The 20,702-nt window shown below is 39.2% G+C and overlaps 1 protein-coding gene across 1 annotated transcript in view; it reads right to left on the bottom strand.

Moving 5' to 3' along the window:
* RAB31 (RAB31, member RAS oncogene family) overlaps positions 1-10,303 on the bottom strand; it is a 196,042-nt gene extending 185,739 nt beyond the window's left edge. The window contains exon 1 of the mRNA XM_074201263.1: positions 9,673-10,303. Within this exon, the coding sequence (XP_074057364.1) occupies positions 9,673-9,711 (39 nt within the window). The 5' untranslated portion in view covers positions 9,712-10,303. The remainder of the gene's footprint in view (positions 1-9,672) is intronic.
* Between the last annotated feature and the right edge of the window lie 10,399 nt (positions 10,304-20,702).

Genomic DNA, 20,702 nt, shown 5'->3' with positions numbered 1-20,702 from the left:
TCATGGAACACTATTGTTCTATTAGAAAAAAGGGGGGATGGGATTTCAGGGAAGCCTGGAGGGATTTGCATGAACTGATGCTGAATGAGATGAGCAGAACCAGAAAAACACTGTACACCCTAAGAGCAACATGGGAGTGATGTTCAAGCTTGAAGGACTTGCTCATTCCATCAGTGCAACAATCGGGAACAAATTTGGGCTGTCTGCAAAGGAGAGTGCCATCTGTATCCAGATAAGGAGCTGTGGAGTTTGAACAAAGTACAAGGACTATTCCCTTTAATTTAGAAAAAAACAGATAGCTTATTGTCTGATCTTGTTACCTCTTAGACTTCTCTTTAAGAATATGATTCCTCTTTCATCACACCCAATTTGGATCAAGGTACAACATGGAAACAAAGTAAAAAAAAAAAAATAATGGGGCAGCTAGGTGGATAGAGCACTGGCCCTTGAGTCAGGAGGACCTGAGTTCAAATTCAGCTCAGACATTTAATAATAATCTAGCTGTGTAAACTTAGGCAAATCACTTAACCCCATTGCCTTGCAAAAAAAGCAAAAACAAAATAAAATGAAAATAATGTCCAAAAATTAATATTTATATACATATGTCTGTATACCAAGTGATATAAAATGGACATTTACATATAAATAGTATCTCCCCATTTTATTTCCTTTTATGTATATGGAAATGAAGCTTTTTTGGTGCTAAAATTCAGAATTTAAAAAAGAATTTAAGTAAGTACTTTTTCTAACTCAAGGCACTAAACAGAGTGAGTGTGCTGTTTATATTCTTTGACCAGCAATCTCATTTCTGAACAAATACACTAAGAAAGTCAAGTCAAGGGGCAGCTAGGTGGCACAGTGGATAGATCACCGGCCCTGGAGTCAGGAGGACCTGAGTTCAAATTGGACCTCAGACACTTAATAATTTTCTAGCTGTGTGGCCTTGGGCAAGCCACTTAACCCCATTGCCTTGCAAAAAAAAAAAAAAAAGCAAGTCAAGTCAATTGAGCAGCAAGCATTTATTAAGTGCATTCTATATTCCAGGCAATGTCCTAAACCAAAGATGTCTAGGAGATAATAAAATATCTGTAGTCATGGTCTTTGTGACAACAAAGATTTATAAACAAAGTGAAAGACTGCTGATTAGGAAATGGCTAAGAAAAAAAAGCCTGCTGTGGTAAATGAATGTACTATAATATTATTGTATGGTAAGCAATGAAGAATATGAGAAATTCAGAGAACCCTCAGGAGATTTATATAAATTGATACAGAGAAAAATAAATATATACAATAAATATGCACAATAATATGAATTGAAATATTACTAAAAAAGGAAGATGAACTATAAATAATGGAAAAACACTACTGAAAATTCCAGAGAAAAGATAATGAAACATGCTTCCTTTCTCATAGAAGTGAGGTAGAAAAGAGAAGAAGTAATAGGTTTTCCTTTGAAATGTTTTTGTTTAATTATTTGGTTTTTTAATCTCTGTCATTGTATCCCCAGTAGTGATTCTATCTGGAGAGATAATAGAAAGTGTTTGTAGTGTAAAGACAAAAAAAATCAAGAAAATGTACTTTCAAAATTAAAACATGAAGAGAGTTGGACTAAATGGTCTTTCAGTTCTAAATCTTTGAACTTGAGCCTATGTGCCTAGAAGAGGCTTTAAGACTACACAGACTGTCATATGAAAAAATGCTCCAAATCACTATTGATTAGAGAAATGCAAATTAAAACAACAATGAGGTATCATCTCACACTGGATAGACTAACCCAGATGAGATGATACCTGTTGGAATCAAGATGATCAATATTGGAGAGGTTGTGGGAAGATTGGGACATTGATGCCTTGCTAGTGGAGTTGTGAATGGATCCAACCTTTCTGGAGAGCAATATGGAACTATGTCCAAAGAGCAATAAAATTGTTCATACTCTTTGACTTAGCCATTCCAATTCTAGGACTATATCTAGAAAAAACTGTAAAAAATGGGAAAAGTCCAATATGTTCCAAAATATTCATAGCAGCACTTTTTGTAGTGGCAAAAAATTGAAAATTGAGATGTCCATCAATTGGGTAATGGCTAAACAAGTTATGGTACATGAATACTACAGAATATTATTATTCTATTAGAAACAATAAATGGTAGGACTCTAGAGAAGCATGGAATGACTTACAGGATCTGATACTAAGTGAAGGGAATAGAACCAAGAGAACAATTTACACATCAACATTATGAGATGAAAAACCTTGATGGAAGCAACCCCTCTTGACAGGACAGGAATTTAGGACAAGCTAGATTATGGACTATAGTATCCCCAACCAAAGGAAGAAAAACAAAACAAAACAAAACACAGAAAAAAAAGTTGAATCTGATGAAAAAAAAAATTTGAATCTGATGAATACTATAAAAATTATCTCTTATGTATCTCTTTCCCTTAATCCTAATTCTTCAAGCCAAAAATTACAAATTTTTTAAATACGTTTAACAATATATGTATGTAAAATGCTAATCTGATTGTTCCCAACTGGGGAGGGAGGGTGTAGAGAAACTTTGTAACTTGAAAATATGCATGTACAAATAGATGAAAATAAATAAATAATCCCCCAAAAAAAGACTAAACAGAATGGAGTTCAACAAATAGTACTGTGATGATAATGTTTGTACTCAGTCTAAATAAATTAGAAAGGTATAATGGTTGGTTGGTTCTTGTCCTTCTTTAATGAGAAAGACCAAAATGACAACTCTTTGCTTGAGACAAATTATAGTGTGTCCAACTGTGGTTGATCAGATCAATAAGGGCTTGGAATGCTCTATCATAGGTTGGGCATAAATAGTCCATGTGAACACCTGAGGTGGGTACTCTAAACTTACAGATGTCATGTTTCCTTTGAGCTGCTTCAATTCTGCCTTCCTCATAGAGTGCAGCCCCCTCACTGATGAGGCAGTCCTGTGCCAGGGTCTCCCATTGATGTACAATCAATTCTAAAGTTCTTCAATGAGACCTTCAGGATGTCTGGGTATCACTTCTTCTGACCCCCTTGTGATTGTTTGCCCTGTGTGAGTTCTCCATAAAATAAGTTTTTTGGCAAGCATATCTCTGGTATTCTAACATGTCCAGCCAATTGTAGTTGCACTCTCTGTAGTATTGTTGGAATGCTAGGCAGTTTAGCTGGAGAAATGACCTCAGTATCTAGTATCTTCTTCTGTCAGGTATAATAACACTTGAGATCAGTCCATCCTGGGGTAGGAGTAGGCAGTCATCCAAGGGGAATAATTACAGGGATGTTACAAGGCTCCATCTAGCAAAAAAAAAAAAAATCTTGTACACTGCCCTTTACCTCCTACTTGAAACTCCCTCTCCTAGAGTCCCTCCAAAGAATTAGATAACAAAGGGTTATAAAATACATGTTACTTGAAAGAAGAAAATGAAACCTGAGAATCTCCTTTTATTCTCTTCCATTCTTCACTATTTCAATGGATTTTGGATCTCATCAGGATGGATAATCCCAACAGAAGAGATTGTAATCCAGCCTTAAATCCTATAAATAGGCTCCACCTACCATTCAAGGGGACTTCCTCTTAAATTTCCTGATATTATGTGTATACCAATGAAGTACAATGGCTGTCCAAATATTCTTTCTGCATACAATTTATAGAGATATATTGTAGAGACAGCATGGTAAAGTATAAAAAATATTGGATATGAGGTCAGGAAGGCCTAAATTCATATTCTGGTTTGCCACTTACTAGACAGTGTCAAAGGGCAAGTCATTTAATCTTTCTAAGACCAAGTTTCCTCAACTGAAAAATGGAAATAAAAACACCTGTAATACCTACCTCATGGCATTGTTATAAAAAAACTGAAAATCTTTTTTTTGAAGTTTTGATGTGTTTTCTTTTTATATTACATTTATAGATTTCTTTCTCTCTTGTAATAAAGTAAAACCACTGGGTAAAACTAATAAAAAATGACCCCATCTAAAAATGCTTGCAATATTCCTCACATGTAAAAACTTCACTTCTCTATTAGTTAAGTTTTTTTTTAATTTAACAGAAATTTATTTTCTCTCCCTACCACTCCTAACTCCATTGGGGGAAAAAAAGAGAAAAAAGGCAATTTTTTATAAGAAATATGCATACTAGGGGCTGCTAGGCGGTGTAGTGGATAAAGCACCAGCCCTGGAGTCAGGAGTACCTGGGTTCAAATTCGGTCTCAGACACTTAATAATTACCTAGCTGTGTGGCCTTGGGCAAGCCGCTTAACCCCATTTGCCTTGCCAAAAAAAAAAACCTTTTAAAAAAAAAAAAAGAGGGGCAGCTAGGTGGCACAGTGGATAAAGCACTGGCCCTGGAGTCAGGAGTACATGGGTTCAAATCCCATCTCAGACACTTAATAATTACCTAGCTGTGTGGCCTTGGCAAGCCACTTAACCCCATTTGCCTTGCAAAAACCTAAAAAAATAAAAAAAGCTTTGGGGCGGCTAAGTGGCTCAGTGGATAAAGCACCGGCCCTGGAGTCAGTAGTACCTGGGTTCAAATCCGGTCTCAGACACTTAATAATTACCTAGCTGTGTGGCCTTGGGCAAGCCGCTTAACCCCATTTGCCTTGCAAAAAAAAAAAAAACCTAAAAAACCTAAAAACCTAAAAAAAAAAAAGAAAAAAAAGAAATATGCATAGTCAAGTAAAACAAACTCCTTCATTGGTTGTATGCAAACATGAATGTGTGTGCTGCTCACATGAGTATATGTCTCATTCTGCCTAAATCTGTTATCTCTCTGGAAAGAGGGAGATAGTATGGTTCATCAATGTTCCTTGGAAATCATGGAAATCATGGATGATTGTAGTTCTTACATCATTCAAAATTGTTTGTCTTTACAATGTTATTGTATATATTGTTCTAATTCTCCTCATTTCATCCATGATCAGTTTCCATTGACCTCATAGTTGAAATTGTCTATACATAAACAAGGGAAAGTCAAACCAGAAAAAAGAAAAAGAGACTAATATCTCCAGTGAATATTGATAAACATCTTAAAGCACTACATAAATGTCAGCTATTATAATTATTTTTAGAACATGACCTCGCCTCTTAATTCCACCATATCTCTTTCTATCTTCCTATGTATGACCCACAATTTTGATTCCAAAGTGACCATGGTATTCTATGAGTCATTTCCCCTCATCATTCCTTGCTATTTTATAAAGTAATGTTTCTTATAATCTTCCACCATCCAGTTATATAAAATTTTGCAAATGAGTTTAGATAATATAAACTAGAACTACCCTTACAGCTACTATATCTCTACCTGGCAAAAAAATCAAGTGTTTGTTTCCTTAGTAATTTTATGTCCTTTTAGCATACTACACGTGGCAACTTCTTTATCATTTAATGATGATAGTCTCTAAATCTATTCTTTTTATTTTTTATTTTTTATTTTTTTTAGGTTTTTGCAAGGCAAATGGGGTTAAGTGGCTTGCCCAAGGCCACACAGCTAGGTAATTATTAAGTATTTGAGACCAGATTTGAACCCAGGTACTCCTGATTCCAGGGATGGTGCTTTATCCACTACACCACCTGGCCCCCCCAAGTCTATTCTTTTATCTGTTTTTTTCATTTCCATCAGTAAGAACTTATTTAAATAACTGTTTAGAGTTGTTTTAATTGTGACCTATCTAATTTTTCTACTTTCTTTTAAGTCTTGATTTTTGATCTTTATTCTAACAAGTAAATGGCATAAAAGCTCATTTAGAATGATTCACATCTCAGTCTGTAAGATATAATCCATTGCCTTCTTTGTGCTATTATTTGGTCCTTGCCATGTCCAATGACTTCAGACTGCCTTCTCCAAGAAAGCATTCAAAGAACTAAAGTGATCTAAACTTTTCTTTAATTTCCTGATATGAAATATATTCAATATATTTTCCACTTTTCTTCCCATGTCCACTTTTGCACTGAAACCACCAAAATATCTAAGTTTATAAATTTTGGGCATCTTATAATGTTCTTTGTCAAATATGGATACCTCTTCATCCTCTATAACAAATGTTGGCATAAAACCTGCAATTATTTTCATCTTAGTCTTTTTAATTATGTTTATCATGATACTGGAGTGGGAGATGACAAAATATACCATGAATCGATCTTTCTTGTTGATTTTGAGAATACAACAAAAGTAATTCCTTTATTTGCCTCTACAAGGAGAGCCTGCAAATCATCCTTACATTTGCAACTTCCTTATGTCTTCTATTTTCATTTACAGAAAAAAAAAAAATCAATATTGCTACAACTCAGTTTCTTCAGTAGTCTATTGGCTTTGATCTTAGGTAAAGAGCTCAAAATAAAAGAATCAACAATTAAGTTAAGGTTTAGAAAAAGTCTGTAAACTGTGCTCATAAGTACTATCTGTTCCCTGTTACCATATCATTTTGACTATAGACACTGATAAAGGGCACAGGATTGAGAGGGCCAATTTGGACTTTTCTTCTGCTTCTTGGGTTGCCATGATGAAAGAATCCATCACCTAATGAATGATCAGCAGACTGGTGATGCATATCTCCAACCTTAGCTCAGCTGGTCCTTGGAAAGCCAACTTAATTGCAATAGAAGTCAGTTTTTTCAGTTTAATAAAACTCACCAAAGTTTATACTTCATTGGCATAACTTTCAAGAACATCCTCTGAAATATTAAAGTAGAACTCCCATTACACAAATTACTTTCTCAGATTAATTAAAACTAGAATCATAGGTTTGCAAGTGATAGAATTGTGGATTGTAATACTGGAAAGGATCTCAAAAGATTACCTAGTCCAACGCTTTACAGGTAAGGTATTATTACCCGCTATTTTATAGATAAGTAACAATATCACACAACAGAAGAATAATACCCAAGCTTCTAATTAGCAGTAGAGAATGAGGTCCTGTGGGAGATAAAAAGCTATTAACTCCAAGAGAATCTATAATTCTGCAAGTACCATATACATGAATCTAGGTATCATATTGTAAGGGAACTATTATCTAACTGGAGCAGAAGTTATTAATCTTTTTGTGAGTCATGGACCCCTTTGATGGTTGGTAAAACTTGGAGAGTCCTCAAATTAATGAAATTTTAAAATTCATAATTAAACCAATTATATTTTCTCCCAGACAAGTTCATAGACACCTCCTTTGAAAACTATTCATACATCCTTTGAGAGTTTGCATAGTCAAATTAAGAACCCCTGAATCAGTATGTATCTAGAAGAATGTTGATTAGATGGCATAGTGGATAAAGGACCAGGATTTGAGTCAGGAAGACTCATCTTCCTGAATTCAAATCTGTCCTCAGATATTTACTAGCTCTGTGCCCCTGGGCAATTCACTTAATCCTGTATGCCTCAGTTTCCTCATCTGTAAAGAAAAGGTAATTATGAACTACTCCAGGATCTTTTTGAAGAAAACCTCAAATGGGGTCATAAAGATCAGACACAATTAAACAAGATGAAAGAGGTTTGGAAATCACATGAGGAAAAAGTGAGATACATGGAAATATTTATCCTAGAGAATTAAGATGTAGGAATATGATGTATACAAAATATTTAAATAGTTTTTATGTGACAGAAAAGAATAGATTTATTCTAGATTTTCCTTCAGAGGGTAGGCTACCTAGAATATTGGAAAAAGTATTAGATTTAAATAAGAAAACCTGGATTCAAAAGTAGGCTGTGCCACTACCTTTTTGATTTCAGCAAATCATTTACTCTCTTGAGGCCTCAGTTTCCCTCCCTGTAAAAAGAAAGGGTTAGCTTAAATTAAATCTAAGATATCTTCTCATTTTAAAACCCTACAATCCTTCATCTAAATCCTTTGTCAGGGGCGGCTAGGTGGGGCAATGGATAAAGCACTGGCCCTGGAGTCAGGAGTACCTGGGTTCAAATCCAGCCTCAGACACTTGATAATCACCTAGTTGTGTGGCCTTGGGCAAGCCACTTAACCCCATTTGCCTTGCAAAAACCTTAATAAATAAATAAATAAACAAACAAACAAATAAATAACTACTTTGTCAAAGGGGAGTCACAAAGCAATGGTGAAAACTTGGCCTACTTCTTAGCTCTCTTTAAGACCAGCTCTAGTCATACAACTACTGGAGGTACCACACTCCTTCTAAGGCCCTGACAACTTTCTGACACTGACATGATGCCTCAAAAGGAGACATGAAAAATGAACTTACCAATGTGCATTCTGATGAAAGGCATCAGAGAAAGAATAGAATAGCATGCAAACATATAACTTTGCACAACTGGGTGAAAGAGGCCTGTCTGGTCTTTGTTTAGTATATAACAATGGTGAAAAGGAGAAGAGGAGGCTAAACGAAGTCATACAATCCAGCCAGAGATTCATAACTGTCCTCAAAACAGTCCAGAGAGCACTACAGTTTTGTAAACACAAATCTACCCTAATCTTCTCCCTACAAAAGCCACAGGGTGGATAGAGACTTAAAAAATCATTTCCTCTTATTCACTTCTTGGAAATCTACTGACAGCTCATAGTTAACATTTCTTTGAGGCTAACAAAAAATGAGTGTTCCCTTTTGGGGCTTTTCTTGGTGAAGAGAGGCAGTTTTCTTGGAGACAAGATTAGCTGGACCCAGGAAGCAGGAGTCCACAGATGTCAAAAGCTGCTGCATCTTTGCAAAGAGGGGGAGGGGTGCAGGACATTGTTCTTTTTTTAAGAACAAGTTTTGAGGGAGCATGGAGGGGTTCTGAGGTTAGATGAGATCGAGTAGAAAAACCCCTAGAACCTAAATTACCCCGGGCCAGCGTCCTCTTGGGACTATTGCAGTGGCCCTTCTTGTGAATGACCCAAAGCAGCCACTCCGCTGGCTTTTCTATCACTGGCAGCTTAAACAGAGTTCTTCTTTATGCTAAGAAAGAAGAGATTTGAGAAAGAGAGGAAGTAGTAGTTGGGGGGCGGGGGAGCGGTGGAGAGTGAGGGAAAGAAGACTTTCTTAGCCTGCTGCTTTATCCGCGACACAAAAGGCTTCCAGACCAACCACATACTTTCTTTATCCACCCTCCCACCCACTGCCATACTCGAAGAGTTTAAAAACACTTAATATATATCTTAACCTCTGTTTTGTTTTTCCTTTTCTTTTTAAAGTAAATAACGAAATAAACGAAATCATTCCCACGGGAATGAAAGAGAATTTCAGGCTACTCTGAAAACTAATTTACTTTCAGCCGGAAGGAAATTATCAAAGGCAATGAAGAAAGCCCCTTCAACAAGGCTGGCAGTGAGGGGGTGGAGGGGGAAACATTCCAAAGATGGAACCGGGACTCCCCGGGACCCTCGCTGGCAGATGGAGGACAGTTCCGGGGGCGCTCTCCCCGGGGGCCCCCTCCAGTCCTAGGGCAGCCCACTTACAGGAATCCGATCCAGAGAGGCCAGAAGAGCCCCCTGGGCCCGCTCGGTCCCGGGACCCCAGCTGGGGCGGGGAGGGGGATGGGGTGACGAAGGCCAGAAGGGAATCTAGGCCCCCTGGGTCCCAAGGGACTAGTGGGACGCCTGCAGGGACATCCTCCCCTCCTTCAGGACAGGGGCGGGGGTCGCCACGACCGCCCCCTCTCGGCTGAAAAAAAGCCGGTCCCCTTCTCTCGTCTCCCCTGGCAAGAGCCGCAGGCGCCTGGACTCACCCCGAGAAGACACACTTTCAACTCCCGTATCGCCATCATCTGCTTGAGGCCGGGGCAGGGGAGGGGGCTTGCATTCTCCGGGAGGAGCCCCCCGGGTGTCCCGCGCCGCCGCCGCCACCGCCGCCGGCTCCTCTCTCCCGACCCGGCTCTCTCTCTCTCTCTCTTTCTCTCCCTCTCTCTCTCTCAGTCTCAGTCTCTGTCTTTCTCTCTTAGCCAACCAGGGAGCGGAAACCAGCTGCTGCTATTTCTGGGCAGCCCCAGCCCCAGCCCCAGCGCCGCCACTACCACCACCACAATCACCACAGCAGCAGCCACGGATGGTCACAAGTCTACGGTGCTCAACTCTCCGGGGCTTCAGGTCTACGACCCTCAGGTCTCGAACCCTAAGCTCACCAGCCTAGAAAGCAGCCAGAAGATCCGGCGGCCCTCAGGAACGCCCTCTGGGGTGCACTTGGCAGAGACACCTCCGCTGCTACACGTGATACCCCTAACCCAAAACAAGGCTGCGGTTCAGCTACCTAGCCTCCTGGCCTCCCCCTCCTCAGACGCATCTCAACAACCTAATTCAGCACCCCAGTGAAATACCACTCTCTGTCCTCGACGCAGACTGAGGCAACCTAGTGTCAAGTTGGCCTATGGGTGTCTTATTAGTGTATCTCTGAAACGAGGTTGGTAGGAGTCAGACAAGTGGTTATTTTCTGAAGGTTCGACCTCCTCGTTGAACCACCCCCCGCATTCCTTACCTACTTCTCCGCCTTCACTCTCACCCGAAGCCCTGAGCAGTAAGACAACTCCTTTCCCCACACACCACTGAAATGGACTTTAAAAACCTCTTTGGAATACAAGAAAATACTTCTTCAACGTGGGAGTCCAAAAAAAGAAAACAAGTAGCATCTTGGAGAGTTGGCAGACAGGGCGGAATATCCCTATTAAAACAAAGAAAACCCTACCGTTCACAGTATCCTAACCAGTCATTTTGGACTCCGATATTTTCAAAAAAACTATCCTTATCTTTTGTTAACTACAGTAAAAAAAATTTCCTTGAAGAAATACTGCTTCCTCTTCTATCTACATGTTGCCTGGGTAGTCTCACAAGTTTCTACTATTAACAGTAGGGTAGAGAGAAGTCAGGCAAGAGGAAATGATCTTGAAAGTTACCTTGTCACTGGTGGATTGGATGTCATTTAGTTACCACCACCACTACCACCACTATGTTTCCAACATGTATGTGTGACCCTGGGGCAAGCAGTTCAAATCAAATATAAAAATCAAATAATTCCATATGAGCCTACCTAATTCACATCAATCAAATTGTCTAGCTTGAAAATAAAACAAAAAAGCAAAAAAGACAATACCCCCCTAAGATGTGTGGGACTTTACCAAATATTGAGAGTTCAGTGAAGAAGGTTTGAATCTTTTACTGATGGTAAATTGTGTTCTACTCCCCTTTTTCAATGATTTCAGTCCTGATTCTTTGTAAATTCATCTGAGGTGGGGTTTTTTTAGACAAAGATACTACAGTAGTTTGCCATTTCCTTCTCTAGTTCTTTTTACAGATAAGGAAATTGAGACAAAAAGGATGAAGTGATTTACCCAGGGTCACTCAGCTAGTGTCAGATGTCAAATTTGAACAGAAGTCTTCCAAACTCCAGACCACCCCCTCTATACACTATATCTCTTGGTTGCCCTTCTAATCCACTCCAAGGGCCAATTTGATGTTGGAAGAGACTTCCTCTTTTGTAGGTTCATCTGGTATTGAGGGGAAGGGAATAGAGAAGTTAGACTACTTGCCAAGCATAAAGGGAAGTCAGGATAGCTCCCTTAAGATTTTTTTAAAAATTAATTTAACTGATCTGGACTGATTGATCGCCACGGTTTTAAATTTTCCAGTCTCTGTCATGGAAGAAAGGGGAAGCATCTAGGCCCAATCTTGAATTGGTTTTCTTCATTTCAACCAAGTGACAAAGGGTATATCTATATTGTAAATGAGTGGTTGTTTATCAAATGGAAATTCCAAGGCCTGTATATCCTGTATATTAAATTGAACCCAACAAAGAAATCCCTTATCAACCCTTTATACAAATTAAGTAATATCTACAAATCTAAATAACCTTTTGTAATAGAACTTTGTACATAGTTCTCTGTGGGAGAAGTCAGGGACGTGCTTTTTGGACAAGATATATATATATATATATATATATATATATATATATATATATATATATATATTTAGTTTTTGCAAGGCAATGGGATTAAGTGGCTTGCCCAAGGCCACACAGCTAGGTGATTATTAAGTGTCTGAGATCAGATATGAACCCAGGTACTCCTGACTCCAGGGCTGGTGCTTTATCCACTGCGCCACCTAGCCGACCCCGTGGACAAGGTATTCTGTTCCTCCACCTTGTGGGTGCCAGCTGCCTCTTTCTTTCCATTGGTTGTATAGCCAGAACTGGCTGCATCTTTAAAACTATCAGACTGGTATAGTCAGAATACACAACACAAAGCTGTGTGAAGGAAGGGTTATCTCCTTTCTCTTTTTAGGTTTTGGTTCCAGGAGAAGCTGACTTTGAGTTTTGGTCCATTCCATTTGTCTTTTTCAGTTCTAATTACAGACTGTAGAGATCCCAGATGCTGGGGCTAGGGCCATGGCAACCTTGGAGGCAGCATTCCAGGTGGATCTTGCTGATCGCCCAGCAAGGAAGCTCTGAGAAGTCGATTTGTCAGGATATAGGTCCAGTGAGGCACTAGACTTGGAATTTACAATGACTATACTATATAAGAATTAAGTTAAACAGAAAAATCTAACTCCCTTTCTTCACCAGAGACTTAGGTGACATGGGGGTGGATGGGTAATTATAAAACACTCCCCCCACCAAGTGTTGTGGGACTATTTATATGTTTGTTCTGATTATACTTTTGAAGTAAATACTCCTTTTGTTTCAAAAATCTATTAAGCGATTAAATGAAATTGGAGTGCTGGAGTTCAGTAAAATTTGAAGAACACTAATAGTGAGCATTTGAGTCTATAGTTAAGAGATTCCCACACAGGTAAGGGTAAAAGAAAAAGTTAAGGAAGGAGTGAAAGGGAGAACATTTGGCTCTCAGGCAGTGGAGGCCACAGTAGTCATTGTTATAGTTGTGCCTTCTCACCTAGCTTTTTTCTCATATTCTTTTTCTTTTCAAAATTTGATTGCACAGACAAAACCAGCATAACCAAGATCAAAAGAAATGTAGTAAACTGGGAAACAATCTTTACAACTAATATTTCTGACAAAGGACTGTAAAATATACAGAGAACAGAGTCAAATTTTTAAAAAAAACCATTCCCCAATTGAGAAATGGTCAAAGGATATGCAAAGGCAATTTACAGATGAGATCAAAGTAATCCATGGTCATACGAAAAAATTGCTCTAAAGCATTACTTATTAGAGAAATGCAAATCACCACCTCACACCACCTCACACCTCTCAGACTGGCCAATATGACCAGAAAAGATAATGATCATTGTTGGAAGGGTTGTGGAAAATCTGGGACACTATTATAATGTTGGCGGAGCTGTGTACTCATCCAACCTTTCTGGAGAGGAATTTGGAACTTCACCCAAAGGGCAACAAAAATATGCAAACCCTTTGATCCAGCAATACCACAACTGGATCTATACCCTGAAGAGATGATGAAAAAGATTAAAAATATCACTTGTACAAAAATATTCATAGCAGCCCTGTTTGTGGTGGCAAAGAATTGGAAATCAAGTAAATGTCCTTCAATTGGGGAATGGCTTAGCAAACTGTGGTATATGTATGTGGTGGAACACTATTGTTCTATTAGAAACCAGGAGGGATGGGAAATCAGGGAAGCCTGGAGGGATTTGCATGAACTGATGCTGAATGAGATGAGCAGAACCAGAAAAACACTGTATACCTTAACAGCAACATGGGGGTGATGATCAATCTTGAAGGACTTGCTCATTCCATCAGTGCAACGATCGGGAACAGTTTTGGGCTGTCTGCAAAGGAGAGTGCCATCTGTACCCAGATAAAGAGCAGTGGAGTTTGAACAAAGTTCAAGGACTATTCCCTTTAATTTAGGGGAAAAAAACCCAGATATCTTATTGTATCATCTTGTTATCTCTTAGACTTTGTATTTCTTCCTTAAGGATATGATTTCTCTCTCATCACATTCAATTTGGATCAATGTATACCATGAAAACAATGTAAAGAGTGGCAAATTGCCTTCTGGGGGGGGGTGGGGGAGTAAGAATAGGGGGGGAAATTGTAAAACTCAAAATAAATAAAATCTTTAAACCCAAAGTTTGATTGATTTGTTTTCTAGAGCACAGTCATTTCCATACACAGCTTCCCCACCTCCACTAGGAAAAACCCCTCCTTATAAAAGTTAGCAACCCAGAGGAGGATTGGCAATATGCATGCACGAAACATTTCCTACTTTTAATCTCCTTTGTACTTTCTCACCTTTTTTCCTGAGACCAAGACTATTCCTTACATTCAATACAAGATTGGTTACTTTCTTTTATTTCATTGTAGTCTTGTATATATTGTTTTCCTAGTTTCACTTTCCTTATTCTCCATAGTTCATACAGGCTTTATTTCTTAAAAATCAATAAATAAACATTTATTGTGAACTTATGTGACAAGTACTATGTTCTGGAAACACAAATAGAAAAAAACACCCTGCCCTCAAGAAGCTTATTTTTAATAGAAAAAAGACAACAGAATAGTGGCCAGGCAGAAGACTTTAATTTGAAAAGTTACATGAATGGTGAGTAGATTTACCAGAAAGTAGATTGACATACTCATGACTCCAAAACTGGAGAGGGGTATGAAGGGAAGGAAGACTAGAGTTTACTTGAAATAATAAACCAAATGAAGCCTCAAGACAGTGTCAATCCAGAGTAGAATCTCCACTGAATGAAAGGTATAAAATCCTCTGGGAATGATTTATGATCCAGGAGGCAAGGTTTCCAAAAGGATGCTCAGGGAATAAAGAATAAGTAAAACAAGCCTCAGATCAACCAGTAATAGTGGATCAGGTAAAGCAGGTAGAAAAATTATGTTCAAATAACACAAAATGTTCAGCCCTTCTCCAATTCAAGAGCTCCCACTTTGCTTCCAATCTTTTACTTCCACAAAAAAGGGATATTATGAATATTTTTTGAGATATATGTAACCTTTCCCTCAGTCCTAGACTAATCATGATTTCTATATAATGGAGGGTTCCTTAGGTGAAAAAGGGAATGAAAAGTTTAATGACTTTTTATTTTTTTTCTTTAATTTATTTACACATTACTAAAATATTCTTGCTTATGAGTAAATATAATACCCTCCTCCCCCACAAAAATATGAAACTTCATGAGAAATAAATTGAAAGAAAGAGGGGAAAAATACCTTTCAGTCTGTGTTGATACCATCAGCTCTGTCTCAGGTGGATCACATTCTTTATCATAAGTCCATCAGAGAAATTACTTCCATATTTTCCCCCAGTTTCGCCTGTTGCTGATTGTAATTCCTTCCATCCATTCCTCCCTTTTACCATCTATTATATTTCTCTCTCTCCTTTCACTCTGTCCCTCTTCAAAAATGTGCTGTGAGGCAGCCAAGTGGCACAGTGGACAGAGCACTGGCCCTGGGGCCAAAAGGACCCAAGCCTACATCCCACCTCAGAGACCCAGCAACCACTGGGCCCCATGGTCCTAGACAGGCCACTCAATTCCACCACCTTGCAAAAAATAAAAAAAAAAAAGGGGGTTATATCTCTCCTATGATCTACCCTCTCTTCTATTACCCACATTCCCCCTCCCCTCCCCCTGTCCTTCTTTCCTTTTTCTTCTAGATGTCTATATTCTATTGAGTGTGTATGTTATTTCCTCTCAGCCATTTTTGATAAGAATTCCTCCTTGCCTTCCCCCCTTCCATACCATTGCAAAAGCTACATGAAATATCTTTTACATGAGATATCTTAGCCTATTCTACCTCTCCTCTCTCTTGCTCTCAGTACATTTCCCTTTCACCCATTGATTCCATTTTTATAATATATTATATCTTCAAATTCAGCTCTCTCCTGTGCCTCATCTAGAAAAGCTCCTTTTATCTGTTCTATTAATGAGAAGGTTCATATGAGTATTCTCAGTATCATCTTTCTACACAGGAATACATGCAGTTCATCATCATTAAGTCCCTCATATTTTCCCCTTCTCCTCCACTCTCTATGCTTCACCTGAGTCCTGTATTTGAAGATTAAACTTTCTGTTCAGCTCTGGCCATTCCAACAGGAACATTTGAAATTCCCCTGGTTCATTGAAAGTCCATCTTTTTCCCTGGAAGATGATGCTCAGTTTTGCTGGGTAGTTGATTCTCAGTAGCATTCCAAGTTCTTTTGCTTTCTGGAATATTGTATTACAAGCCCTATGAGCCCTTAATGTAGTTGCTGCTAAGTCCTGTGTGATCCTGACTGCAACTCCATATTTGAAATGTGTCCTTCTGGCTGCTTGTAATATTTTCTCTTTAACTTGGGAGCTCTGGAGTTTGGCTATAATATTCCTGGGGGTTGGGGGTTTTTTTTGGATCACTTTCCAAAGGAGATCCGTGGATTCTCTCAATTTCTATTTTACCCTCTGCTTCTAAGATTTCAAGGCAATTTTCCTATAGAAATTCTCTAAAAATGAGATCAAGGCTCTTTTCCTGATCATGACTTTCAGGTATCCCAATAATTTTTAAATTATCTTTTCCAGATCTGTTTTCCAGTTCAGTTTTTTTTTTTCAATGAGGTATTTCACATTTTCTTCTAGTTTTTCATTCTTTTGGTGTTGAATTAATGTGTCCTGATTTCTCACAAAGTCATCAGCTTCCTTTAGTTCCCCTCTACATATGAAGGATTTGTTTTCCTCAGAGAGCTTTCTTATCTCCTTTTCCATCTGGCCAATTCTGCTTTTTAAAGCATTCTTCTCAATAACTTTTTGAACAGTTTTATCCATCTGACCTAAACTTGTTTTTAATATACTATTTTCTTCAGCATTCTTTTGGGATCTCCTTGAATAAGCTACTGACTTCATTTTCATGTTTTTCCTGCATCTCATTTGTTTTCCCAATTTTTCTTCTACCTTCCTTACTTGATTTTCAAAATCTTTTTTTTGAACTCTGTCATAGCCTGAGCCCAACTTCTACATTTCTTGGAGTCTTTAGATGCAGAAGTTTGGACTTTCTCATCTTCAGATTGTGTATTTTGGTCCTCCATGGGAGCAAAGTAATTGTCTATGGTCAGGTTACTTTTTTTCTGTTTACTCATTTCCCCAGCCTGTGCCCAGGCATACTTCCTGAGCTTTTGAGTATTTTTGAGTATTATTGGGACACCCCTGCAAGGACTTCAGTATGTGAGACTCTAACTGCTCTCCTGGTCCATTGAATGGCCACAAGCTCACCCCTCTTGGGCCCCAGACTGTGCCCAGGGTCAGAATATGGTCAAATCCCCAGAGTCCTGAAACAGGGACAGAGGACAGGCCTCGGCGGTCTCCCTCTATTCCCTTACCATCCATGGGCTGAGAGATCAGGGAGCAGTTGCTGGGCAGCTTCTGCTGGGCAGCTCAATGGGCCTGCTTCTCTTTCTTAGGATCTGAGCTGTGCTGAGGGTTACAGCCCTGCTGAGGAGGGCCATACTGGCCTGGGCTTCACATTTGCTGTGGCAGAGGTCACCCTGCTGATCTTCCAAGTTGGGTTTGGTGCTCCCTGGGGTGGCAGGTCAGAAAATTACTTCTGCTGCCAGTAGATGGGGCTCCCAGGGACCCAGGTGAGATTTGAAAGAGGTCAGGGAAACTAAGTGGTAAAGAAGGTTGTAGCTCCTTTGCTGAGGTGCACAATAGTCCCTCCAACCTCATGGAACAGAGCCTTCCCACTATTTTCCAGGTTACCTTGGCTGGAGAATTGCCTCACTGGATTTTTCCTGTGGGTTCTATCTCTCAAAAATTTAGTTAGAACCATAATTTTAAGGTTATTGAAATATTTTGGAGAGAACACCTAAGAGAAGCTGTTCTCTTGTTGCCATCTTTGCTCCGCCCCCTTGTTTTATGACTTTTTAAAGAATTCCTGAATGTTTTCCAGAATGATTGGACCAATTCACAACACCATCTAAAATATATTAGTGTGCCTATTTTATCCCATAGCACCTTCAAAAGTAATTATTTCTATCTAAATCTAATGAATAAGTGAATAAAGCATTTACTAAGCCTTTATTTTGTGCAAAACATTGGTTGTAGAAATAGAAAACAGTACCTGCTCTTAAGGAGCTCACATTCTAAAAGGACAGATAAATTGCATCCTCACCATCCTTAAAGTTCAGAAGCAAACCATACAGTAATGCCTCTTCTTTAATGTCATTTTCACTGATAAGATCATATCAGTTTCTGATGTTGAACCATTTGGGCTCTCTTCTGGGCTGCCTTCTTTTCTCCTGCTACATTATTTCACTTGATGCTTTCATCAACTCTATTGAATTAAATTATCCTCTCTATACTGATGATTTTCAAATTTACTTATAAGGTCCTAAGTTCTCTACTTTCAGTCTCAACTTCAGTTGGACAGCCTAAACATGATAACTTTAGAAGTTTTAGCACTTTCCCCCAACATTTTCTTCTTCTAAACTTCAAACTCACAAGCTAGTTATCATCTTCAATTCCTTACTCTCTCTCACTCCTTATATCTAACCTATTGTCCATCTCTCCATCTCCAAGACTTGTCCATTTCTCATATATGGTCCCTTCTTCTCTCTGATACTGATGCTAACCTGTTTGCAGGCTGTCATTATTTCATACCTGGACTATCACAACAATCTACTAGTTGGTCTCTAGATCACAAATCTCTAGACCATTCTCCATTCATCTAACAGTGATTTCTCTAAAGTTTAGATCTCATCATGTTGCCCCACTCCCCCATTTTGTTAATTCCAATGACTCCCTACCACTTCCAGGATTAAATATAGAATACTCTGGTGTTCAAAGGTCTTCATAACCCAATTAAAAGATGTTACATATCTATATCTATATCTATATCTATATCTATATCTATATCTATATCTATATCTATCATCTACATCTACATCTACATCTATATCTATATTTATATCTAATCTATATCTAATCTAATCTATATATATAATCTATATAATCTATATCTATATCTATATCTATCAAGTCTTCTGAAATCTTATATCCCCATTCTTTGTTTTTGGGGGGTTTTTAGGTTTTTGCAAGGCAAATGGGGTTAAGTGGCTTGCCCAAGCCACACAGGTAGGTAATTATTAAGTGTCTGAGACCAGATTTGAACCCAGGTACTCCTAACTCTAGGGCCAGTGTTTTATCCACTTTGGCACTTAGCTGCCCCTTATATCCCCATTCTTGAATCCAGTAACACTAACCATCCCAATACTCCATCTCCCTATTCTTTGCATTTTCCTTTAATACCTGGAATATTTTCCTTCTCTTTACCACTTAGTTTCCCTGACTTCTTTCAAATCTCAGCTAAAATCTCTTTTTATACAGGGTGTCTTTCCCAGTTCTTCTTAATTTCAGTGTCTTCCCTCTCTTGATTTCCAATTTATCCCAAAGATAGCTTATTTGGTACATGGGTTTTTTTGCCTGTTGTTTTCTCCATTTGACCATGAACTCTTTGAGAATAGAAATTCTTTTACTTTTTTCCCCCATCTCCAGGGTCTGGCATATAACAGATAATAGATAGATAATTGAAGTTTAGTAAATGTTTTTTGACTAAATGACTGGTTTAGTCAAAGACTTTGGAGTTAAGAACTTTCTTTTTCTGGGAGCAGAGCTAAGATGGCAACAGGAAAGGACCATCTCCTAGTTGCTCTGGAGCAAAACTTATAAACCAAGGACTCTAACTACATTTTTGAGAGACCTCGGTTCCATGGGGTCAGAGAGGTGGCCCACCAGAGGGGTGGCCCACCAGAGTGAAAGAACTTCAGCCTCCTGGAGGCAGCCCCAGGGCACTGGGAGCCATGGTTCACAGCAGCAGGGACAGTTTCCTGATTTACACCCCGGGGAGCAACAGGCACAACTTGGGGGAACAGCGGGGGACCTCTGCCAGTGAACGGGTGAAGCCCAGCCCTCAGGGCACACAGCGAGCAGCATGGCCATGACAGCCCAGATCCAGGAACCAGAAGCAGGGCAGAGCCTGTAAGCAGGAGCCCCCAGGGTATGAGCTTACTGAGCTAGGGAGGGGAGTGAAGAGAGACTGCCAACCTCTGTCCTCTGTCCCTGGAACAGGACCCTGGGACTCTGACCACATTCAGATCCTGATCGCTGTCTAGGGCCCCCCCATAGAGCAGCAGCCCCCCCCCCCCACCTCAGCCCCGTGGCAGAGGGGAGCGCTTGTGGTCATTCACAGACCAGGAGGGAAGACAGCGTCACACACTGAGATCCTTGTGCAGGGTATCCCACTAATACTCAGAAGCTCAGGAAGCACCCCCAAAACCAGGCACAGGCTGGGGAAATAAACAAGCAGAGAAAAAAGAGGAACACCATTGAAAAATACTTTGCCTGTGAGCCCAAGAAGGATCAAAACACTCAATCTGAAGATGAGGAAGTACAAGCTCCTGCATCTAAAGACTCCAAGAAAAACAGAAATTGGGCCCAGGCTATGACAGAGCTCAAAAAAGACTTTGAAAATCAAGTGAGGGAGACAGAAGAAAAAATGGGAAAAGAAATGAGAGAAATGCAAGAAAAACATGAAAATGAAGTCAGCAGCTTAGTCAAGGAGATCCAAAAATATGCTGAAGAAAATAACATGTTAAAAACCAGCATAGGTCAAATGGATAAAACAGTTCAAAAAGTTATTGAGGAGAAGAATGCTTTAAAAAGAAGAATTGGCCAGATGGAAAAGGAGATAAGAAAGCTCTCTGAGGAAAGCAAATCCTTTAGACAAAGAATACAACTCAGGGAAATTGCTGATTTTACGAGAAATCAGGACTCAATACTTCAAAACCAAAGGAATGAAAAATTAGAAGAA

Source organism: Macrotis lagotis, chromosome X (assembly GCF_037893015.1).
Source record: "Macrotis lagotis isolate mMagLag1 chromosome X, bilby.v1.9.chrom.fasta, whole genome shotgun sequence".
NCBI classification, from domain to species: domain Eukaryota; kingdom Metazoa; phylum Chordata; class Mammalia; order Peramelemorphia; family Peramelidae; genus Macrotis; species Macrotis lagotis.
This window is presented reverse-complemented; position numbering and strand designations above follow the sequence as displayed.